The sequence below is a fragment of the Chelmon rostratus genome, chromosome 2, assembly GCF_017976325.1.
Source record: "Chelmon rostratus isolate fCheRos1 chromosome 2, fCheRos1.pri, whole genome shotgun sequence".
Taxonomy (NCBI): domain Eukaryota; kingdom Metazoa; phylum Chordata; class Actinopteri; order Chaetodontiformes; family Chaetodontidae; genus Chelmon; species Chelmon rostratus.
In genome coordinates, this window is record NC_055659.1 from 25,000,706 (window position 1) to 25,023,143 (window position 22,438).

At 43.0% G+C, this 22,438-nt stretch overlaps 1 protein-coding gene across 1 annotated transcript; it reads left to right on the forward strand.

The window, feature by feature from the left end:
* Positions 1 to 5,595: 5,595 nt before the first annotated feature.
* Positions 5,596 to 10,899, forward strand: ccdc120b (coiled-coil domain containing 120b). The gene is made up of 9 exons (XM_041959873.1): positions 5,596 to 5,644; positions 6,331 to 6,461; positions 7,040 to 7,141; positions 7,237 to 7,357; positions 7,559 to 7,618; positions 7,967 to 8,120; positions 8,268 to 8,369; positions 8,704 to 9,741; positions 10,803 to 10,899. The coding sequence occupies exons 1-9, from the start codon at positions 5,596 to 5,598 to the stop codon at positions 10,897 to 10,899; spliced, it is 1,854 nt and encodes a 617-aa protein (XP_041815807.1).
* Positions 10,900 to 22,438: the final 11,539 nt, after the last annotated feature.

Below are 22,438 nucleotides of genomic sequence, written 5' to 3' on the forward strand. Positions count from 1 at the left end.
ACATGATTTTAGCATCTGGTTCAGCAGCAGTTGACTGACAAATGGGTAGGTTTACTGGGGCATGTGGAGTGTCACACACTCACCCCCTGATCCGGATCTTTCAGCAAACCCTTTTACCTGTACATTTTCATGATTTCATTATGTAAATATGCTTTTGGCTTTGTCCAAAGTGTCTTTGCGCGTGGTGTTTGAGTTCAGGGAATCAAATCCCAGACCTTATCAAGAGTTGAAAATGTACCCGAGCGGTAGCGCCACGGGGAGGACAGGGACTTCACCCACATTTCTTTAATCAGGAAGAAGACAAAGGCACAGAAGAGTCAGGTCAGGCTGTATGCATGTGTATGAATGAATGGAAGCGTATGGCTGTGGCTGCACATCATAAGCAGACCTGAACTCCCTCCATAACCAAACAGGGCGGATTATAGCCGAAGTGGAACATGAAAACAACTGGAATACGTACTGTACAGAAATCCCTCCAGGTGTTACAGAGCGAAGGGAAAATGCATAGGAATAATCCCCTCGGACGTTAGAGCCACATTCCTTTCTTTATTGCTCCCCCTACCTCAGCTTAGCAGAATCCAGGTGGATAGCAATCACCAGGATTGCTTTGTTTCGCCCGCAATGGTTGTGTCAAACGTGCAAAGGTGAGCGTCAAGGCCAGGGAGGCGAAATGGTGAGCCACACGATTGGTCAGTCCGAGCTAAGCTGCCCTGCTGTGTGCCGATAAGCGTGTTATAAATCAGTATTTCATGGATATAGAGAGCACAAGAAGAGATCATATTAGAGTGGGGGGTGGGGAGTAGGGTCGCCTGATCTTCCATAAGCCCTCCACGGTTCTTTGGTTGGGGTTTGCCAGGTGGGAGTCGTTCAGTAAATCTTCTGCCCTGAATCAGCTGTGTGTCTGGCCTGGACTGATCTCTGTTTCACACAGAAACCTGAATTGCATCCACGTTTTTTTTTCTTTGAGTTAAAACGTTTGGATGCTGACATTTCTATTCCTCACTCTCATCGTCACAACTCGACAACGGGTGTATAACATCTGGTTATCTTACAAAAGAACAAAATGAGGTTCACAGCTCGGACGCGTCAAGATAAAACAGCGCAAGCGTTGTCCTGGCACGCCATTGAAGGCATTGTGAGTGCCAACTTTGTATCCTTTCATATGGATGTTTCAAAGCTACACAGTCGGCAACACTACTGGCCTACTTCTGGCTGCTCAGAGACAGACCTTTGCATGTGTCTAGCAGGAGCTGCATGGTTGTAACCCTGCCCTCGTTACCATGTGTAAGTTCACAACAGCGGCAGCTGTGTCAACACCAACAGTCAACATGCGGGCTGCCGGCCTCACCTGTCTGGAGAGAGCTGGAGGTGATATTTCAGCTGCTCTTTAGCGTCTCAGCTGCTCTATGCTGCCTGTTGAAAGAGACTCGCAAACACGTCTTGCATCCGCAGCCGCTTGCTGCAGATATCAGGCTGTTGCACAAGAATCTCCTGTTACATATTAAGACGCGCTGCTCTGTTAGCCATGAATATATCTGTTACATAAATGCTGTTGACAGCAGGAGCCTGTTCCTGGGACTCTTGGGCCAGATACAAGCTGACAGCAGAGAGAGTGGATCTCTCCAAGAGCTGGGAGGCATTGTGTTTATCAAGGGATGAGAAAGCTGGATATGAAACTGTTGCCCGTGGTAATTTAGCTTTGCTATGACTGTTGCGCTCTAATATGTATGACTTCTAAGCCTAAGAGAGCAGCGCAGTTCCTTGGGTGGACACGGTAGGATTGGACCTACCTTGCAGGCGTCAGTGTTTAGCCCGTCGGACTTGAATATTAAACTCCTCGCTGATTAGCATTCGTGTGATGCGCGCTGCACAGGGGCAGCTCACTTTCATCGCATAGCTCATGTTTTAATCAACATGGCTCCCACAGTGCTATCTATACCGCCATCCAGAGCCCGTCCCTCATCCCCTTCCACATGCTAAGTCAACATGTGTTTGATGTTCGTGCTGCATTCGTATCTCCCCTAATCATTCCTCCTCTGATCGCCCCTTTGATGCCGCTCTCTGTGACTCTCTGTTTATCTGATCCTTCACTGTCCCGCCATCTCTCCCGCGGGCTTCTCTCTGGAATGTGATGGAGTCTCATGTTGTTGTACCTGTGCCTCCGTCTGCACACATCTGTAAACCAGATGTTTGAGCAGTTAGCGCTTGACTTGAGCCAGTGAGACCACTGATCCTCTCAGGTGTGTTATTAGACTCAGTGGTGGTTTGAGTGTGACCTGTTGCAGTTGATTGATTCACCTTTGTCTGAAGCAATTCTCGAGGTTCCTCCGGGGGGCCATGAGGTGTGTTTTTTGAGGGGGGTGGTATATGGGTGCTAAGGACACACTACAGCTGTGTTTTGCTCTACGCTGCATTACAGTGTGTTTTCTTTTTTTCTTTATACTTCCTGTCAGGCACTTTTTCTCTTTCAGTTTTGCCGTTAACACAAAAAGTTTCTTCTCACGAGCCGTCACCCCGATGAACAGTTAGCAGTCATACAGTGTCATTAACCCTCTGACACCCAAACATCTGCTGATAATACAATAACGCACGGTTGTTAACATTCACTGCCACTATCAACACACTCTACACAAGTAGAGTGGCCCTCCACTTATCACAAGGTTCGTGGTTCAATCCCAGGCCTCGGCAGTTGACTTGATGAGGTGTCCTTGGGCACGATACTGAACCCCAAACTGCTCCTGATGCTGTGCCATTGGTGTGTGAATCCTCTTTTTTTCTACTAATCCTGCCAGCTCGCAACTAAATTCATCTGTTTATTCCAAACAAATGGCAACAGCTATTGTCGGAAGCCTTCGCAGTGAAAGACCAACCAGAGTGTTGCAAGAAACTTCATGTACACTGCAACACTGTACGTTAAAGCAAGACTTAAGTGTGACCTGGTGTGCAACCTTTGCTCAGCAACAAGCAATTATGGGATGATGGTAAATGCTAAAACACAGTATGAAGTGGATCGCACACTGGCTGTTTTGTGCAGCGTCATGTTATTGCACGTCGGCAACTGATGCCACCACCACGCGCTGCACGTAGACAGGCAGAGGCACAGCAGCCGGGCTGATGTGATAAAATTGCTGTTTTTCTGGAGAGTTGACGCGAGTTGACGCTAGAAAATTAGGACAGCGGTGAATGCGACGCATTTAGACGCCACAGGTATGTGCTGCCCTATGGAAGCGCGTGTAGAGGAGAGCATTTAAGCCGTCAAACTGACTCAGTTACACTGCAATGTTTACTTGCTAATGTTTGCTAGCATCAGCTACCATTAGCCACTGCATAGCTAGTGGCCATACTTGACCAAAGAAGGCTGTAGCTGCAAGACCTCTGAGTGCATTTATGAGAACAAAGGTGGGTTTTATTGCTAATACGTTTAACTTTTCATTTGTAGGAACAAGAATGTGTTATTTTCTTTCCTCCAAAGTAACGTTGTTACCCTTTAAATGATGAATGAATCCTCTCAGTTATAGCGGCATAAATGAAACACAGCCACAGTGCAGAAGTGGAAGGGTTGTTCGTTTAAGAAAGAGGTAAAGGACACATGTTAACACCTAGTTTCCAAGCAAATGTTTTGGTTGCTGGACAAAGCTATTCTTAAGAGGCATGGCAGCCTTTTGGCTCCTGTATTCAGCTGCCCGGCGACCATCCAGATGAATACCAAACGTCTCTGTCTTCTGTTGACTGCCTCTCTCAGTGGGTTCGCTATTCAGCCTTGCTGTTCAGCAGACATGACGCTGCCCTGTCCAGTCCCGGGCGAAAGTCCTTCTCGGCATATTAGGTTAACTTCCAATCTGATTATCACAGACTCGGTTTCGCGTAACGAGGTTCATGTGATGAGCTTTTGTCCGAGCGGCGGCCGTAACTCTGCCACTTGTTTGTGTGAAAGGCTCCCGCTCTTCTGTAAATGGGCGGGAGGTCGAGCGTGCTGGGGGTTTTTCACACGTTCCGGAGCAAACAGGCGCTACTGGTTCAGTTCCAGCGCAGGAGCAAACTCTGTGCAAGCATGTCAAGCATGTCCTCAGATGAAGGGAGCCTCATCCTTTATGTTGTGTTAGTGAGGAAAACAGAACTGTAGGTCTTCCTGACCCCCAAAAGCAAAAGAGCCGGCCGGTTGTGTGCAGAGCCTTGAGACAGATGCTCAGTAACCGATAGATAAATGCTTCCTTTTGAAAGGTGCAATGCTGGCAGCAGCAGCCCTTGGACGGGTAATTTAGATTCAGCCCTTGAGGCCTTCCATCTAGATTTGTGGGTCGAATGGAGTCATTTTATGATTTACTCAACTGGCAAGATGCTTGTTTATGGCAGCGATTTGTGAGGAGCGTTGAATGAGAGGCTTTTGGCAGAAAACGTTAATGCTATTTTTGGATGTCAAGTCTCCATTGGGTATTAGAGAAGAGGCTTTGTTTGTAATGAACCTCCATTATGTGGGGAGAAGTGCACATGAGACATTGCTCACCGGCTACAGACAAGTGAAGGCAGCATTTCTTGTCTTCTATTGCTTTTTTAATGGAGATTTATTCTATTTTAGGCTACAGCTCTATTTTGTGCTTCTTAATAGAACTATCCCAGATGATCTGATATGTAGAAGCTATAAAATAAACTAAACGTAATTCCATGCAAAGTGAATTTCATGTAAACCTTCATATTTATGACTGCAGCAAAGAGGAAAGTCCACTGAACATTGCTTTTACTCCTCGCCTGCGTTATTTATTCCATCACTTTGCTCCTGGCTCTATCCCTTTGGCTCCCTCTCTTTCCTACCGGCACCTATTGAGCTATTGAGACATAAAACACAAATGGATTAGGTTTCTCCCTCTCTGTTTCTGTCCATACATTATTAATGTTACTTTTCCTGTCTCGTTCTTCCTTCTCTTTCCAAATTAATTGGTTGCTAATTGTATCTGAGAGCTAATTTTAGAGCATTACTCACTTTCAAAATGCCTCATGGTGCAAGTTATGATCAGACTTTTTACCATTGAACTTTTGATATTCTCTCAATGTTGTATATATTTTATATTTTAATATAGCTTTATATATTGTCAAATCTGGGGTTATTGTGCTTTTAGTGAAGCCGTTGCTATAATGATAACAAGTTATCTTTCCTACATTCAGTATGACAGATTGACTTTCATCTTTCCTCTGTCTCTGGTGATTTTATGTATATTTTAAAGTCACAGAAACATACAAATATTGTTCCCACATTTCTTTTCTTTTGAAGATGTATTAGTAATATTTTTTAACCTTTTCCAAGGTTTCAGCTTTAGACACCTGGAAATAGGTGCAGTGGCTCCCCCCTGATGGTACCTGGTGTAATCTGATCTAGGAGACACCCATGCTTATCTACTGCTGACTTGCCCGGAATGCAACCATTGGCTCTACACCTCAAGAAGACACATGGCTGATACTGCAAGGTTAGAGAGAGGAAAGCATCTAAACCTAAATATATTCTGCCACTGCGTGTCAGCAACACTTAATTCTTGGTTTCTTTTTCATCAGGTGAGGGCGTGGCTGGGAGTGTGAGTTGTAAAGTCCCCAGAGTTACATCACATGGAGGTCAAAGGACATCTGATCACATCCATGGGTTTGGGGGCTCCTGGTGAGTAATAATGACTTCTCACAGTCTAAAGACACTTTCATGTCTGGACCGGCCTGGCAAATCTATCAGATTGTGTTTTTTTTCCACACGGTTCAACAGAAGGAAAACAAGTGTTTGTCTACAGGGAACAGCCAGCTGAAAAAACAGCTGTATGTGTGAGGGCCTTTTGTTCACATGCTGTCACCACAGCTGTCAGATAATCATACCAGAGCAGTGAGTAACTGTTAGCAGACACCCTATTGTTAGGAACAGACACTTAAAACGGCCCAAACCAAAACATTTTTGGTTGCATTTTTTAGTTAATTTTAAATGGGAACATTTATTTTAAGTCCTTCACATCTACATTCCAGTTATTTGGTGTAAAATGCCCCGTTGTCAGAGGAGACGTCTGTAATTTTTCTGTATTTTCCTTATGGTTAACAAATGTTGGTTTATTTTATTCTAGTATCGTAATTTTATTTTAGAATCTTTCTTATCTTTCTTATTATCTTCATCTACACGGGGCTTGCAATGCAAATTTCATTGACATGTCATGCTCAGTGACAATAAAGAAATCTTGAATCTTGAAGCTCTAGATACACTGACAGTACTTCAGTGCGATCAGTTCACTGTTGGTTTGAGTCTTTTGGTGGGATTTGTTGACAGCTGCCTTTCTGAAGATGTGTTACATGTGCTGTGGCGTGTAGATGTTCAAGGCTGCCAGGACAGCAAGCTGCAGGCCGAGAGGATTGCAGCTCTGCAGGAGAGGAAGCAGGCCCTGGAGGCTCTCCTCAACACCAGAGTGGGAGAGCTCAAACAAGTCTGTTTGCAGGAAGCAGTGAGTAGCTCTCACTTTTAAACACATGTGGCTCTGGGTGCAATAATCTCACTCTAGTTTACCTCAAGTGTTTCGATGGCAACTGCACTTTGGTGATTTGTTCTGAGCTTAGATGCAACTTGTTGAGAATCAGTGGAATTTTTTTCTTATGTAAAATGGGCTGGATATTAATATTTGCTTGATTTCTACAGAAAACCTGTCAGCACACCATAATGAAGCCACGGCTGCTTCCGCCTTTCATTAACAGCTGTTTAGACCATGTTTTCAGCTCAGTGCACTGTGACTCACAGGATTCACAAGTTATTTTCAGTAACCTGCAGTGTTTTCAGTGTAGCTTATTTCATAGTTTGAAGCACTGCTCATCTGCGCAGTTGTTCTGTTTCTGCGTCAGAGGTAAATTATGATAGAAACATTATTTCTGGCATGCCTATTTCAGTGCAGTCAACTATTTAAAGTGTGGTTTTATTGAGACTTAAAGTAATCTCTTAAGTGGTGTTATTTTATATAACACTTAGGGGCTCACAGGCAAGTGAGAAGATGGATTTTAGCTACTGGGGACTAATGAATGTCCTCTGCAGGAGCTGACTGGGAAGTTGCCACGTGCTTTCCCCCTGGAGACGGGAGAGAAACCCCCACTGGTGCAGCGCAGAGCTGGCCTGGCGCCCAACACCAAGGCAGAGGTAAGTCAACACCTTGAATATCAATTGTGTTTACGCAGCAGCCGTACCTCTGTGTGTACTTGTGGTCTAACACTGCTGGCTGTCCCTGGATGCAGGATGAGGCTGCCCAAAGAAAGCAAATGAAAGCCATCTTTACCGGGGCTCTGTACAGACACTCAGAGTCAGACAGAAATGTTCCAAATAGCAAGAGGACGGTTCATCGGGGGTGTCACACAGGTATAATTACGAAGCACCTAAACATCACACACCCACTTAGAATACAAATATATCTGGTGTTAGTGAATAAAAGCAAAGCTACACTGTCATCAACCTTTTATGCTTTTATAAAACACACTTAGCTTTGCACTTGTGTTTAGTGAATATTACAAAGTCCATGTTGCATTGTGTGTGACATGTGAATGGTTTGCTGTGTTTCAGAGGACACGGTCATGTCAGAGAGTACAAGCTCCATGTCTGATTCAACATCCCATGACAATGGTGAGTCGACCGAATACAAACTGTCTGTCAACAACTATCTCGGTCTCCGGTGGATAGACTGCATGTCAATATTCATGACGAAATTAACTGGTGCAGTATTTGGCAGGCAGGCAGCAGAATTAGCTCAGTGTATTTGCATCACATTCAAAATACATCACTCACACTTAGCGGGTGGGGACTCATTCGCACTTCTGGTGTTAAGACACCAAATCAGAATATGTTGTCACATCTCAGTTGTAGACCCAAAGCAGCACCCTGGACTTGTGCTGTCAGTGAAAGTGATTTGTTTTTTTGTCTGTGAGTGGGCTCCATTAAAAGATAATTTCTTCGCTTTTCCTCCCCCAAAAGAGTCTTCTCCCAGCGTGGCCGCTGAGCAGCGCTCTCTGTCTCAGCCCCGGCTCACTGTGGGCAGCCCTGACCACAGGATCAGCAGGAAGCTTTCTCCAGTCGAGATTTACTACGAGATGAGGACACGCCGCAACTCTGTCACCAGCTCTGTTAGGTACTTCTCTTAAAGTGACCCTACAAGTAGTCCAGTCTTATGACGTGTGTGAGAGAACACACTGTCTGTTCATGTCTGCATAGACAATTTCAAATATGCGTGATAAATGTTCAATGCATCCTTGTCTTCTTGCGTTGCGTCTCACAGCCCCACTCACTCTTTACCAAGAAGTGCATCTAACGTTGAAGGCAGAAGTGTTCCAGCCACTCCTCTCTTGGCCCGGACCGCTCCAATCAGCGTTCACGTCAGGTAATGTCACGCGGCTGCTTCCGTCTGATGCAGCACAGCTACGTCTCCCTCCCACCGCGATAACTGTGGTGTTGGAAATGGCTTAATGACTTAGTTGAATGCAGACACAGAGTCAGGGCTGTAACAACGATTAGTGTCATATTTAGCTACCAGCAAGGGCTTGAGCTCATCGTTTGGTCTTTGCGCATAAAAATTGTGTCCCATCTTAAGAGATTTTCTGTGAAATGCAGTTACATGGTTTTGATGAAAATTGCCTTCACGCGCTCTTCTTTATCCACAGTTTCTCTGAGTCCTCTCCTGATGTCAGCTGTTGTTGTGCTTATCTCTGCCTCAGGTCGGATGCGTCAGGTGGTAATGGGTTGAAGCAGTGGTCTGGCAGCCTGGATGTGCCCTATATGATTCCACTGGCCCAGGAGGGCTCGTCTTCTGACCGGCGAAGCTGCCCTTACAGCTCCCGGGCCAGGCGCAGTAACAGCTCAGAGGCCCTGCTGGATAGATCGAGCCTTCCTGACGACTCTGCCCCCAGAAACGGGATGCCCCCCAGAGGAGGGCCCTACAAGAGCTCAGAGACACTGACTGATGGCAAGCTGCGGCACATTCATCTGGGCAGCCCTGAGAGACATGTCGACAGCTCTGTGGAACAGGCCAAAATGCGCCTGTCCATGGGTGGCAGAGGGGCTGGTGGTGGCTACAATGAGCTGTTGATGGACTATATCTGGGGGAAACAGCAGAGGATGCAAGTGCAGCACCACCTGTACCAGTCCACAGGCAGGATCTGGCAGGACATGTCCTCTCCTCGCTCCTCCACTGCGGCGGTGCCTCCCCACTCCAATGGCTTCTCTCATTCCCAGGTGCACCTCCCCAGCGCTGCACCTCCTTATAGCCCCATGGTCCTCCGCGGGTCCCAAGCTGAGCTGCGCAGGGTCAAAGTCACCAGAACCAAATCTTGTGGACCTTTTATTCCTTTGCAGCAACATCCCCAGGATGCCATCCTGCTGTCAGCGTATGAGACTCCCCTTCCTGCCTCTGGCACCACCACATCCTCCATCCCCAACCTGCACCCCTACCAGACCGAGCTATCTGGCCCTTCCTTCAACCGCAGACCCCCACAGTTCTCCCTGCCGACCCCAGAAGACTCAACGCGAAGCTTGCATAAAGCCCTGGCTCTGGAGGGACTGAGGGACTGGTACCTAAGGAACGCGCTCGGCTATCCTCCTGCTGCCTCAAAGGGCCACGAGGCAGGGATCTCTCGTCTCTCACACCCCCATCCGCTGGTGCACCAGGCCCAGTCTGTTCAAGGCGAACCAACCAACCTCCACAGGTCTCAGATACCCCAGTCAGCCAGCTTCCATGGTCACCCGCTGCATGGAAGGTCAGTACGTTTGTTTGGTTTTTTTTATCTTACTGCTTTGAGTCTTACACACCTGTATCTCTGTTGGTGGGAATCATCATCAGTGCTGTGAGCTAGAATTCGTACACATACATCATAAAAACATAAAGGAATGGAACTTTTTCTTTCATTATTGCACATTGTTTTGTGTTTGACATTATATTGCACTTGAAGCAGAAGAAATGTTGCTGTGTCATTTTAGGAGATGTAAGGGGCATTTTGTAAGCTTTAGGGGCTATTTAAGAGTACATTTGATTGAACTACGATTACTGACATGCATGTTTTGCATGTTAGTGTTTGTAGCTTACATTTACTCACTCAGTATTTAGAGATTTGGTTAAATATTTCACTGGAGGATGATCCTATATCCTGCCAATTGATCCGCACACATCTGCAGCGTGGGAGCTGGAGGTGATGGTGGCCATTCCAGACAATGTTTGTGATTCCATCACAAGCGTCTCTCTGCTCTTCTCTGTGGGAAATACGCATCTAGTTAATTTTCAAAATAAAACATAAACACAATTAAAACAGACAAAAAAATAATAAACCATTTAACTATGTTGCCCACTTACCCATGGCGGAAGGAAACATCACCAAATCAACAAAATCTGAGCAAGTCAACAAAATTTGGCCGGCAAAATGCAGAGTCGCAGCGGGAACGAGGCGCGGCCGTGCCCTCTATTCCCAACCAATGCATCTATCACCCTGTGACTTTTACAACAGTGGTTGTTTTATTTTTGTTTGTGTTTGTATTTTTGAGGTCAGCATTGTCTGCTGCTGCCAACACCCACGCACTCGGATGTCTCCTGATCAGAAACACTCGCTTTCTCACCATTAGGCTGAATTGCCTAAAGTGGCCTGCGAGAGACAGCAGCGACATTTAAACACGAGCTCTCAAAGACGTCCCTCTCCAAGCTCCGTTCTATCTGACCATGATCCATACTTATTATTTCATGAAGACGTTTTCTCAGTGCGGTTTCACCCTCCACTTCCTCCCTCTTGTTTGTGAAACGCTGTATTGATTTGTCTTGCCTCCCCAACAGGTCGATGGAGTTCTCTCTCTATCAGGAGACTCCTCACCCACAGATGCAAGAAGTGACCCCAAAGGAACCCAGTGCAGACCCAGGCACCCTAGTCTGAAGCAGCAGAACACACATGTACACACACACACACACACACAAAGTCATATGAGCAAAAACACTGCAGCCTCACACACACATTCACTCAGACTCACAGTCACACACGTACACAGACAAATTGATACAATGTGACCTCAGCAGCAAAGCAAAACACGGCAACCTCAGCAGAAGGAGACGGGAGTAAATGACAAACTGTAGCTGTACTTTATGAAAAAGCCTTGGCAAGTTCCCCGTGTTATAACTGATCCCACCAGTATATGAACTTCCAACCCAGTGTTCTCATGTGGATGTGCACTGGAGTTGACTTAGCTAATAACAATATGGTCATGCCGTTCTTCATATATCGATATTTCTGGTCCAACACAAGCAGTAAAATCCCTCCTAATACCCTGAAAAGTCTCCTGAGATATACTTTTTTACAGAATATATACAACTCTAAATCACTATTTTGTATCTTCTGAGATATAAAGAACAGTTATATTAAAGAGGTAATTTATTGCTCATTAATCGTGTGATATACAAAGATGCTATATGAGCTCACATCATTCGAAAAGTATTAATACATGCCGCTGAATGTGTGTTAGTAAATTATATGAAACGCAAAAACATGCTTCGGTCTTCATCTGCCGTTAATTTCACAGCCATTCGTATCTGTCATGTTTGATAACTGAAAGGGGCCATGAACTGTAGCGTGCTGGCGTAGCGGACGGGAGTGCCTAAAAGTTTCAATATGAAAACTAAACCTTGGTTAGAAAACTTTAAAGTGCTTTCTAATAATCTGAAATGCTAGCATTAAGCCTTTGTGAGCTTAGTCTAATCACAAACTGAAAGCAGTTCACGATGTCACTGAATTAAGGTATCTGGAATGATGTCATGTATATTGTGATTTTTTTCCGTTTGTTTTCTAGATTCAGCTCGGTGCTGGCCAATAAATGTAGCTTTCTCTGTGCTGACCTTGAGAGAATAATTAGACCAGTTTTAGGACAAACCTGAGGGCTTTTGTGAGATCTACTGTATGGCAGTAGCACATCACTGTATGACAACAGTTTACCCATATCAAATCATTTTTTTCTGCAGTTAATTGTGGAGGATTTGAGTGTCATATGGAGCACTTTATGAACATCTTAAGCCTTAAGTCCCTATTAAATTGTCTCCAAGAGAGATGACGGGCAGTAGGGAGGTTTTCACAGGGTTTCTAATTGGGAAAAGTTAAGGAAAGTGAGTTTTATCAACATCTACTGAAGGTCTATCTCAGTGTTAGTCTGTACATAGCGTGGATTGTACTGATGAGTTTCAAGCTGATATTTTATTCCCGTACTAACCGTGTAATTTTTAAACTAACGACGTAAGTATTTAATCAGAATAACCTCCCCCACCCCCAAGTGAGCACTATTTAACTGGTTGTAAAAAGTGAGGTTGGTGGTGTGAACAGAAGAGGTTTTGCTGCAGCTTTGAATGATGGCGTGAGCGGGTCTCATACCAGGCAATTTGTTATCGAGAGTTCATGCTGGCTGATTTTTGTATTTGGAATCATTTCAACTCATGTGCTTGATTTTACGTTGTTTAAAAATCTAACTTTCTTTTTTTTTTTAAAGAATCAGAGTAGTTATGTGTCATAATATATTGGGAAAGCTTGGGAAAAGTCAGAATAATAAATGAAATCCTGAAGGAAGCTGAAAGTGTTGGTCGTACTGTAAACAGAAGTTAACATATCTTTTAAGATTTATTTTTTTCATTCATGTTTGCCATCTCGGGATTCATCTGAATGTAATTCTTTCCACTTGTCAGAAGGGATGTTGTTTTCTCCTCCGTTACAACCTGTAGCACACTGAATGTTACCTGGTTTCCTCTGCTGTCCGATGTGTTCACATCCTCTTCGTATCCAGCTCCATGCAGCTTCTTCCAGCTGGTGAAAACCTGAAATCAAAGACCAAACTGCTGTGCACTGGGGGTCGGAAATGTATTTTTCAAATAATGTACTCTGTAAGTTTCAAAGTAAATTATATAAATTTAGCTCTAAAGCAAATTTATCCAAACTATATTATATTTATGAACCTATAACGTTTTGTAGCTATCTACTGTAGCTCTGTCTCATCAGTGCAGGAATTGGTAATGTGTGTTCAAACCATTTCATTCAGCAGTGTGACGTGTTAATATTTGATCATTCTTATTTTTTTAGACATTTAAGTGCAGCTGTTTTCTCTATCCCTCCTCTCTTTATAACCAGGCCTGTGAAGTAAGACTTGTAGGCCCGCCCTATACTGTATGTATGAGACTGTGCATTCATTCTACTAAATAAAGTGTCATGTTGAAATCAACGCAGAATGTGTCTCACATGTTTATCATCAGACGAAGTTTTATTAAAGCAAAGCAGTTTTCCTCTCTGTTTCTGTTTATTGCTCTTTACTCTTAAGTCCACTGTTCTTTTTCCTAATGAAAAGTAAAGGCAGTTTTACTCTTTATACTGAAATCTAAATGTTAAAGGAGCGGTTCACTAGTTTTTCAAGTCAACTCTTTTTAAAAGAATGGTCAGATGTCCATAAGTACACTGACACAGGTTTTGTTCCTGTTTATACTCACCATTAATACATTCTTTCCTGATGTGCTTCTCGTGTCAGAGATGGAAGACAAAGTCCTGAACCTGCTGAAATGCCTAGTACATGAGTGTTACTAAAAAGAGCTTTTTCTGTGCATTTTGCCCTCTCTTCCACACAAATGCAGTTATTTTTTTTATTTAGATATTTTAAATTGAACATATTACAATACAAACAAACACGGCTCATTTCACATCTTAGTCATCACAAGTCTTCTGCCTCAGGGTGAGCAATGACAACATCAAGTGCAAAAGGACAGAATAGATCATCAAAATAAAATCTCAGTCTTTAAAATGTGTTTGTTGCTTTTGAGATTTTGAAGTTGACCTCTTTCACCTCATCTTTCTCTTATTTTCTTACACTCTTCAACTTCAAATTCCCTCAGAATATAATTTATTTATATTGGATAAGGGTTACACTTATTTAATAGAATGTTTCTAATAACTTTGTTGGTACGTTTATAATAACAAATGTCAGTTCTTGGATGCAGAGCTGCCTCAGTGCAGGGGTTACCTTTGAGTGCATATTAATGTGTTTTCTAACCATTGATATCAGAGGAGTTGGTATGGCTTTTTTCACTGTATTATAATATTTCACAGTACATTGAAGATGGTATTTCACACAGAACTCCTCATGCTACAACACATTTCTACTGTCATCCATGAAATGAGTAACAGCCCAGACTCCTTTCCATCGCCATTCCTCTATAGATACACTCATCATTATGCATCTATTAGTCCGAACTGGCTGTTAATAAACATTCATAAAATCAAAATCAATGGCATTCACACCTAAATCCTCATGGCTTTTAACTATGTTTTCTGTTTCCGTATGCTTCTCCATGTGACTGTAAAATTGACAGCGTTTTATGGTTTAGATCAGTCGCCAACGCGGGTTTTAGTAGTTGTTGGCTTGTGAAGTCAGAGTGGAGCTCCTTTGTTGACTCGGATGGGTCCCAGCATGCAGGTGGCCTACTGGTAACAGCTTTTGTTTTTTTCAGGCATCTGATTGGCCAACAGGGCTTCATGGTTAGAGTTAGAATGCCACCTGTTGGCTGGGCGTGGTCTTTACAGCGCATCAGCTGTGGTTTTACGCTGTTGTTCACGTTTTGAGAACGAAAGAGGAAAAACCCAACTGTAAGAAAAACCCGCGTGCATGTGGAGCACAGCATTTTGTCATTTTATTGATCTCACCGGTGGGTTTCTTAATATGAACAGCAGGTGAACAGCATCACTGGTTTGAGTCCAAGTTATGTATATATATATATATATATATATACATTTTCGGGCCTGTGTGTATAATGATAATAATAATAATAATGCCACACTTCTTCTTCTCCTTCAGCATAGAAATACTAAAAAAAAAAAAAAAAAACTCCTGTGTGAATTGGATAATGTCACCAAAGTTTATGTACTTGTAAAAAAAACGCAGTGGGAAAAGTGTTTTAAGACTGAGGTATATGATCAGATCAACCAAATATCAAACATATGTTAGATTAAGCATGATAAGAGTTAAACTGATGTTTAAACTGCAAGCCACTCTTAGTCGTGGTGTGAGAGATGACACAGGACAGGCCAGCAAGAGGGAGTCCTAATGTGGAAATGTAATCTTAGGGGACTGTTCAGATGTGAATCCCCAACAGAGGTGGACTTATATGGGTGAGAGTGGAGGAATGCATTCCTCAGTAAGACAGTGTACAGAACATGGCCTTATTCATGAGTAAGGTACGATATGGGTGGAGTAGGACAAACCATTATGGTCTATATTGTATTGTCTTTATGATAACGGCAGAGTTTTTCTGATCTGACCCTGAAACTCTCTCAGATGGCCAGCATCTGATCTGATACTGCTTTAAAGTTCTCTTCAACTCAAGCTTGTATCAGCGGAGTCCTTGCTACACCATCATCACACCGCTGCTCAGCAGGACCTGGCTGATAAACATCAATTTGGCATCATGAACTCGGAAGGTTAGTGCTCCGGCTGTTGGTGATTGGTGGCTCCCTTCTGGAAACTGCCATGGTGCTTTGCCAGACCCGACGTTAAAATAAGGTGAGTTTATTCACCAAGTGCAAGGACACATTCTTTGGGGGAATTGCTTGTTTTTGCTGATGGTTGTGGGCATTCTAATGAATTAATTTTAATTAATTAAAATTAATTAATTTTAAGATTAATTTGTGTAGGGATCCAGATCATGGTTGATGGTGGTGTAGTGGCTATTAGTGGTAATTTGTTTTTTGTTAGGAAAAAAAAACGAGGGGAGCTAGATACCCTCAGTGTGTTTAGATAATAGAAACAAAGAAGCACATGTGTTGAAATAGATATAGAATAAAGAGTTAAGAGAAAAAGGGAATAAAGAGTGTTACGTAACAAGAAGAGAAAAAGAGAATAAAGATTTACGTAACAGGAAAAAGAGAAGAAAACAGAGAAACAAAGAAGTTGTCTAAATACATAAACAATTTGTAACGTGAGTGAGTTAAACAACCATGTAGTAATCAGATGTAATCAGATGAGGGCCCTTCAGTCTTTAACGGTAAGAAATTAGCCGCTAAGTGAAAGTTGGGTTTATGTTTAGTGTAGGTGACAGAAGTCAGACCCAGAGTAATGTCTAAATTCAGTAGGGAAAGTGTATGGATATAACAGAAATAAAGAGTGATGTTAAAGATAATAGGGTAGGTATAAGTCTAATTTGGAAAATGATATCCAAACTGGTAGGCATAGTGTAGGTAAAAAGAAGAAATTAGTTTCCTACCATGAGAAAATGGCAGGAAAAGAGTAAAAGAATAAGAGAAAAGAGATTTAAAGAAGAGAAGAAAAAGAAAATAGATGAGAAGTTGAGCATGCATACATTATGAACCTAGTTTGTTTTGAGAAGCTTGGCCAATCGACAAATTGAGATGAAGAAAGATGAAGATTAAGATTAAGTCGACTTAGTATTTAGATTAAGTGTTGTTTTGTGTTGTCTAAAGTGGTGTTGGTTGTTTCATGGTATGGAAACTGCCATATATGTTCTGTTTCTCTGTGAGCGGTGTGCTGCAGCTGTCTGCGTCTCCAGCTGTGTATCAGTATGAATGTGGAGATCTCCATAGTTTGTGTGACTATATGGTTGAGAAAGTGTTTGAGCAGGATGCTGATTGCAAACTCTGAGGCAATGGAATCTGGTTTTTAGCATGCTGGGTTGCATTTTGGTTGAGTGAGAAGTGTTGTTTGGATGAATTCTGGTTTGATTTGAGTTTATGAATGAGCCAGAGTGATTATGTCTTAGATAGGCTCCAGCCCCCCCGTGACCCTGCAAAGGATTCAGCGGTGTATAGATAATGGATGGATGGATGGATTATGTCTTAAAGCAGATATAGGCATATGTTGTAAAGATCCCATAATAATTAGGCATATAGATTACAATTGACTATAGGAGATATTGGAAAGTCATAAGGGGAGAGCATGTTGCCTCTTCAGGGATAATAATACATGAGCCTTCGGAAGGAGGACTTTAAAGGACTTTCGTGAATTTGCTAATACTGAGTCTTCAAAGGAAGGACATTATTATAATATGTATGTTAGGTTATAATAAAAGTCATGTAGTTAGCTAGGAGTCTTCAAGGGAAGAACGTTTTGTTATTCTGTTAAATAAATATGAGCCTCTGCTAAGTCTGACACTCATAAAGACCAGTGAGGACTTCTGTTTGCACAAGCGCTGTTAAAATTAACAATACCCCCTCACAATAGCGCCCCAAAACTGATTTTATGTTTGTATTGTGAAGTTTAAATTGATTGATTGACTGACTGATTGACTAACTGACTCACAGATATATGTTTTTGGGTCTGTTTTGCTTGCTTCAACTGCAGTGGAAATAAGGTGTTTTAATAAGAGGAGGATGCTGTATTTTTTGCTTAGTAGGGAAAAGCTGAAGATATTCTGTGCCAAAGTTTTTGTGTTGCAGTGTTAGGTCTTAAGTGTGCTGTATTGATATTGAGAAAATAATCTGGTTCCTTTTTGCATTTCGTGAGGAAGAACATTGGGATCCAGATGAAAGCTTAAACTCATAGCAGAGCTATTGATAGAGTTTGGTTCTAGATCGAAAGGAATGAAATTGTCTCTTCAGTGGTTGGAGACACACTGGAAGTACTTTCTAGTTTTGAGAGGAGGAGCGAAATTTGTGGTGTTACACACACCCTCAGCAGATTGCCGGGACAGGTGAACATCACTTGAGGCTTGTTGGTGATGGCGCGTGCGAGTACCTGCATCCAAGCAGAGCAAGTCCAGTGCGATTTATCCACAAACTCTCTGAATAAGCATCTGCATTCCTACATCCTACATCCTATTTGTACTGATACATTTATATACAGATAGTGTTGCTGATTTATATTTTATATTTTTTCACATAAGGGTTCATAAGGTATAAAGTATTTTATTGTTGCTGTGGTGCAAACAATTTTTTGGATTGGTGGTAATCTATTCACATACATACAATACATTATATGTTACATTTAGTAAAAGATATCTTGGCAACTAACTGACCAACTGTCACATAATTAAGTGTAATTGATTTGGTTAGTTGTTGATCCCTCAGTTTATCAAGTGATCCAACCTTGGGTAGTATTTTTATCATAATCATATGGTTTGAATCATTGGGGTTAAAATGCTACTAATGATTGCAAGTAGTCAGTTTCATTATTTGAGCATGGTCTAATTTGATGTAAGTTGATTTGGAATAAAGATATCGAAATTTATTCAGTGATTTTCAGGTGAACAGCAGAGCATCAAATAATAAGTAAGTTATTGCCTGATTACAAACAGGAGGACATTTAAACCTGAGAGTCAAACTTTCTGATTGATCTTTTGTTCTTTGTCCAAGTATCATACTTGGTGGTGTTTCTGCTTTTGCATCAAATACCCATTACATTCCTTTGAAGTTGGTAGAGCTACTCAGCCTCTTTTGGTTGGCTGTGGTAATACAGTGCTTTCAATATAGGTCAATTGATTTGATTGGATTTGAATAGTTTTGTGAGACTGTTTATATAATGTCGAAAGGCAGATACTGGAACCGTGAAGGCAGTTACCCCAGTGGAAGTGGTGCGGAGGAGTAATCCTCTTATTATTAAAGGTATTGAAAAGATATCGGAAAAGTGGCATAAACAGTGGCCTGAAATTGACCAACCTTAGTCAGTGGAATGAACACACTTCTATAGCACTCTTGGGAAGAGATGCTTTTTGCAGACTGAATTGTACAATAAGATGTGCACCAGATGGCTGTCTGGGGGAAGTGCCGTATGATGTTTGTCATCAATTGTTTATGACAACGGAGATTCTTCTTCAGTGTTTTGGATTGGAAATCTTATTCCAGAACTACTGGAGCCAGTCAGACAGTGCAAAAAGTTTATTAATGCAAACATGCTGGATGTTAGACTCCCTGAGTATCCGCCGCACTGTACACTCAAGTATTTCAAGAATGCTGCTGAGTCGAATCCAGAGGAGTGGCTTGCCCATCAACCGAAGCAAGTTCAGCTCAGCTCAGACTGTATAGTCTTGGGACCACAAGGAGCAGCCATGAAGATAAATATGAATGATTATCTTGATAAAGGGCATGATATAAAGGATAGCTTTCCCCATGTGACGTTAATGATAGGTGAAGGCTACAAACAGAAACATATAGGAGCAATGATGGCAGCAGCAGAAGCACCAACAAAAGAAAGCCTGTTCATTTGGAAAAGTGAGGACCAGCGACAAGTTCCAGAATGTTTGTGGTCATGACATAGTAAGGACATTGGACTGGTGAAATCAGCTCAACCAGTGAAAGTTGAACTTCGACCAGGAGCCAGACCCCCATGGAAGAACCAGTACCCACTGAAAGAAGAGGCGATCCGAGGGATTGAACCACATATCAAAGGACTATTACAAGCCAATGTTTTGAAGATAACAGAGAACCCTCAGAGCAACACGCTTCTATTGCCCCTGAAGATGCCAGATTATTTGCAGAGCTTTTTGTTATATGTGTCTACTTCCACTGGAGGTAAGTACGCATGTGCGGTTCTTTGTCATGCAGGGATGGGGACAAGTCCTCAACCTGTTGCTTATTGTTCTATTGCCTATTCAGAAGTAGAATTGGGATTGGCACATTGCTATAGAGCAATGGTGGGAGTTTACTTGACAAAGCCTCATCAGTGACGAGGGGTTATCCAGTGGTAATCCTTACTCATCATAGTCTCATTATAGGCTCTTGGAGCAGGAAGATGTTACATTGGTGAGGTGTACCACTGTGAACCCGGCAGAGAGTTTGCCAACCTCTGAGGATGGGGAACCACATGATTTTAATGCAGCAAGCAGTTCATGCGATTGATAAACAGCTGTGGTTGGACTGAGGTGCCTCCCAAGTTGCTCCTATGGAGAAACAATGAGGGTCTGTTGGTGGACCTCCTGAGTCTGTTGATCCAAGAAGCACATGGCTTGGCCCATGTTGCAAGGGGGGAAGTGAAGAGAAAAATCACAAAAGAGTAGGGGTTTTGGGCACCATACTTACTTGAACAAATTGATTATGTCATAGGCAGATGCACTGCATCTGTCTCAAAAACAATGTTCGGAGAGGTGTAATGGTGCCTCCTGGTCACATTCCAACTCCAAAAGGTCCCATGCGAGAGTTAGTTGTGGACTTTGTTGACATGATAAGACCAGTTGAAGGTAAGAGATACATGCTGGTTGTTGTGGACAGATTTTCACGATGGCCTGAGGCATGTCCAACTAAACGAAAAGATGCTCAGTCTGTTGCCAAGTTCTTGTGTCGTGAGGTCATAAGTAGATGGGGACTCCAGATTGGATATCCTCTGACAATGGGAAGGTGTTTGTCGATAAAACCGTAAAATTAATCCTGCAAAAACTGGGGATTAAACAACGTTTAGGAGCTGTTTGTCATCCACAAAGTCAGGGTGTTTGCGAAAAAATGAATAGCGTTTGTAAATGACCTAAATGGTCGACGAAAATATGTGAAAGAAAAGAAACTGTGCTATGGTTGCTTGAAACCAGGGCATAGTGCTAAGGAATGTCATCACAGACACTCATGTGACACATGCAAGGGTAGACATCCAACCTGTCTCCATGACGACAGCTTCTCTAAAACCAAACCAGTGTTGATCTCAAATCAGAGCACCACAAACTATGAAGCAGCAACCACACTGTCCCTCAGCGTGGAGACTGAGGAGCCATCTTTTAACACCGCCATGATTGTGCCAGTATGGGTTTCCACTGTCAGCAATCCAGGTGTGGAAACGCTTGTTTATGCCCTGCTTGACACCCAAAGTGACACAGTATTCATTGACCAAGAAGTTAGCCATAGTCTACAAGCCAAAGCACATCCTGTAAGGTTGAAGCTAACTACAATGATTGGAAAGGACAAATTAACACACAGTGAAAGGGTCTCAGGTCTCAGAGTGCGTGGCTACACCTCCACAATCCTCATTGATCTCCCTCCGGCCTACACCAAAGATTGCATACCAGTGAATAGATCACATATTCCTACCTGTGAAACCGCAAGGCACTGGAATCATCTCATCACAATAGCAGATGAAATGCTAACACAGCTGGAGTGTGAAGTTGGTCTTTTAATAGGATACAACTGCTCAAGGGCACTGGCACCACGGCAAGTAATCTTGGGAGAAGACAATGAACCTTATGCAGTTCGCACAGATCTAGGGTGGAGTATTGTGGGTCGTTCGTCCCCTCATCTCGACTCACCAGGTATCACCAGTGTGTACCACAGAGTTGCTGTCAGAGAGCTTCCTCGAGTGACTCCATCAGATGCTATTAAGGTTCTTGAGTCTGACTTAAAGGATGCCAGTAAGGATGGCAAGGCTGTGTCTCAGGATGACATCCTCTTCCTGGAGATATTAAAGGACAGTATTCATTCACTCATGGCCATTATGAGATGCCACTCCCCTTTAAAGAGAGACCCTACCTCCCTGACAACAAGCAACTGGCCATTGTCCGGCTAAATCATCTGAAGAGAAAGTTGTTGAAGGATGAAACCTACAAGGAGCATTACATGAAGTTCATGAGTGAGGTAATTCAAAGGGGTGATGCTGAAGAAATTCATGATAAGGGGAAGGAAGGAGAAAGGTGGTACAACCCCCACCATGGGGTCTATCACTCCAAAAAAACAGATAAGCTTAGTGTTGTGTTTGATTGTTCTGCTAAATACAGGGGAGCCAGCTTAAATGACCACCTACTGTCAGGCCCAGATATAACAAATAATCTAGCTGGCGTTCTCATCAGATTCAGGCAGCACAATATTGCATCGATGTACGACATCGAGAGGATGTTCCATCAGATCCATGTGTGTGAAGCTGACAGAGACTATTTACGTTTCCTCTGGTGGAAAGACGGAGACCTGAGCACAGAGCCACAGGAATTCCACATGAAGGTTGGAGGCTATTCAGCTTGGCTATTCAGCTTGCAAAGGAAGCTCAGAAACTCTGCACTATGGGTGGACTGAGACTACACAAATTTGTTTCTAATAACAGATCAGTTCTACAGAGTATATCCCCATCTGAGCGTGCCATCGAAGTAAAGCCTCTTGATCTCACCCTCAATGATTCCACATTGGAGAGAGCCTTAGGGATCCATTGGAACATTGAGTCCGACACCCTCAGATTTTGTATCTGCCTGAAGGCTCAGTCAGCAACACGTCATGGCATACTATCCACGGTGGCCTCCATTTATGACCCGTTAGGGTTTGTGGTTCCCTTCCTGCTTATTGGGAAAAAGGTGCTTCAGGAAATGTGCAGACATGGCACGGGGTAGGATGACTCTCTCCCCGGTGAACTACAGTGATCTTGTGAACTTGGAAAAAATCGACATACCTCGCTGCTATGTACCACCTGACTTTGGACATGTTGTGAGGAGAGAGCTACATCACTTCTCTGATGCAAGCACATATGGTTATGGCCAGTGTTCATATT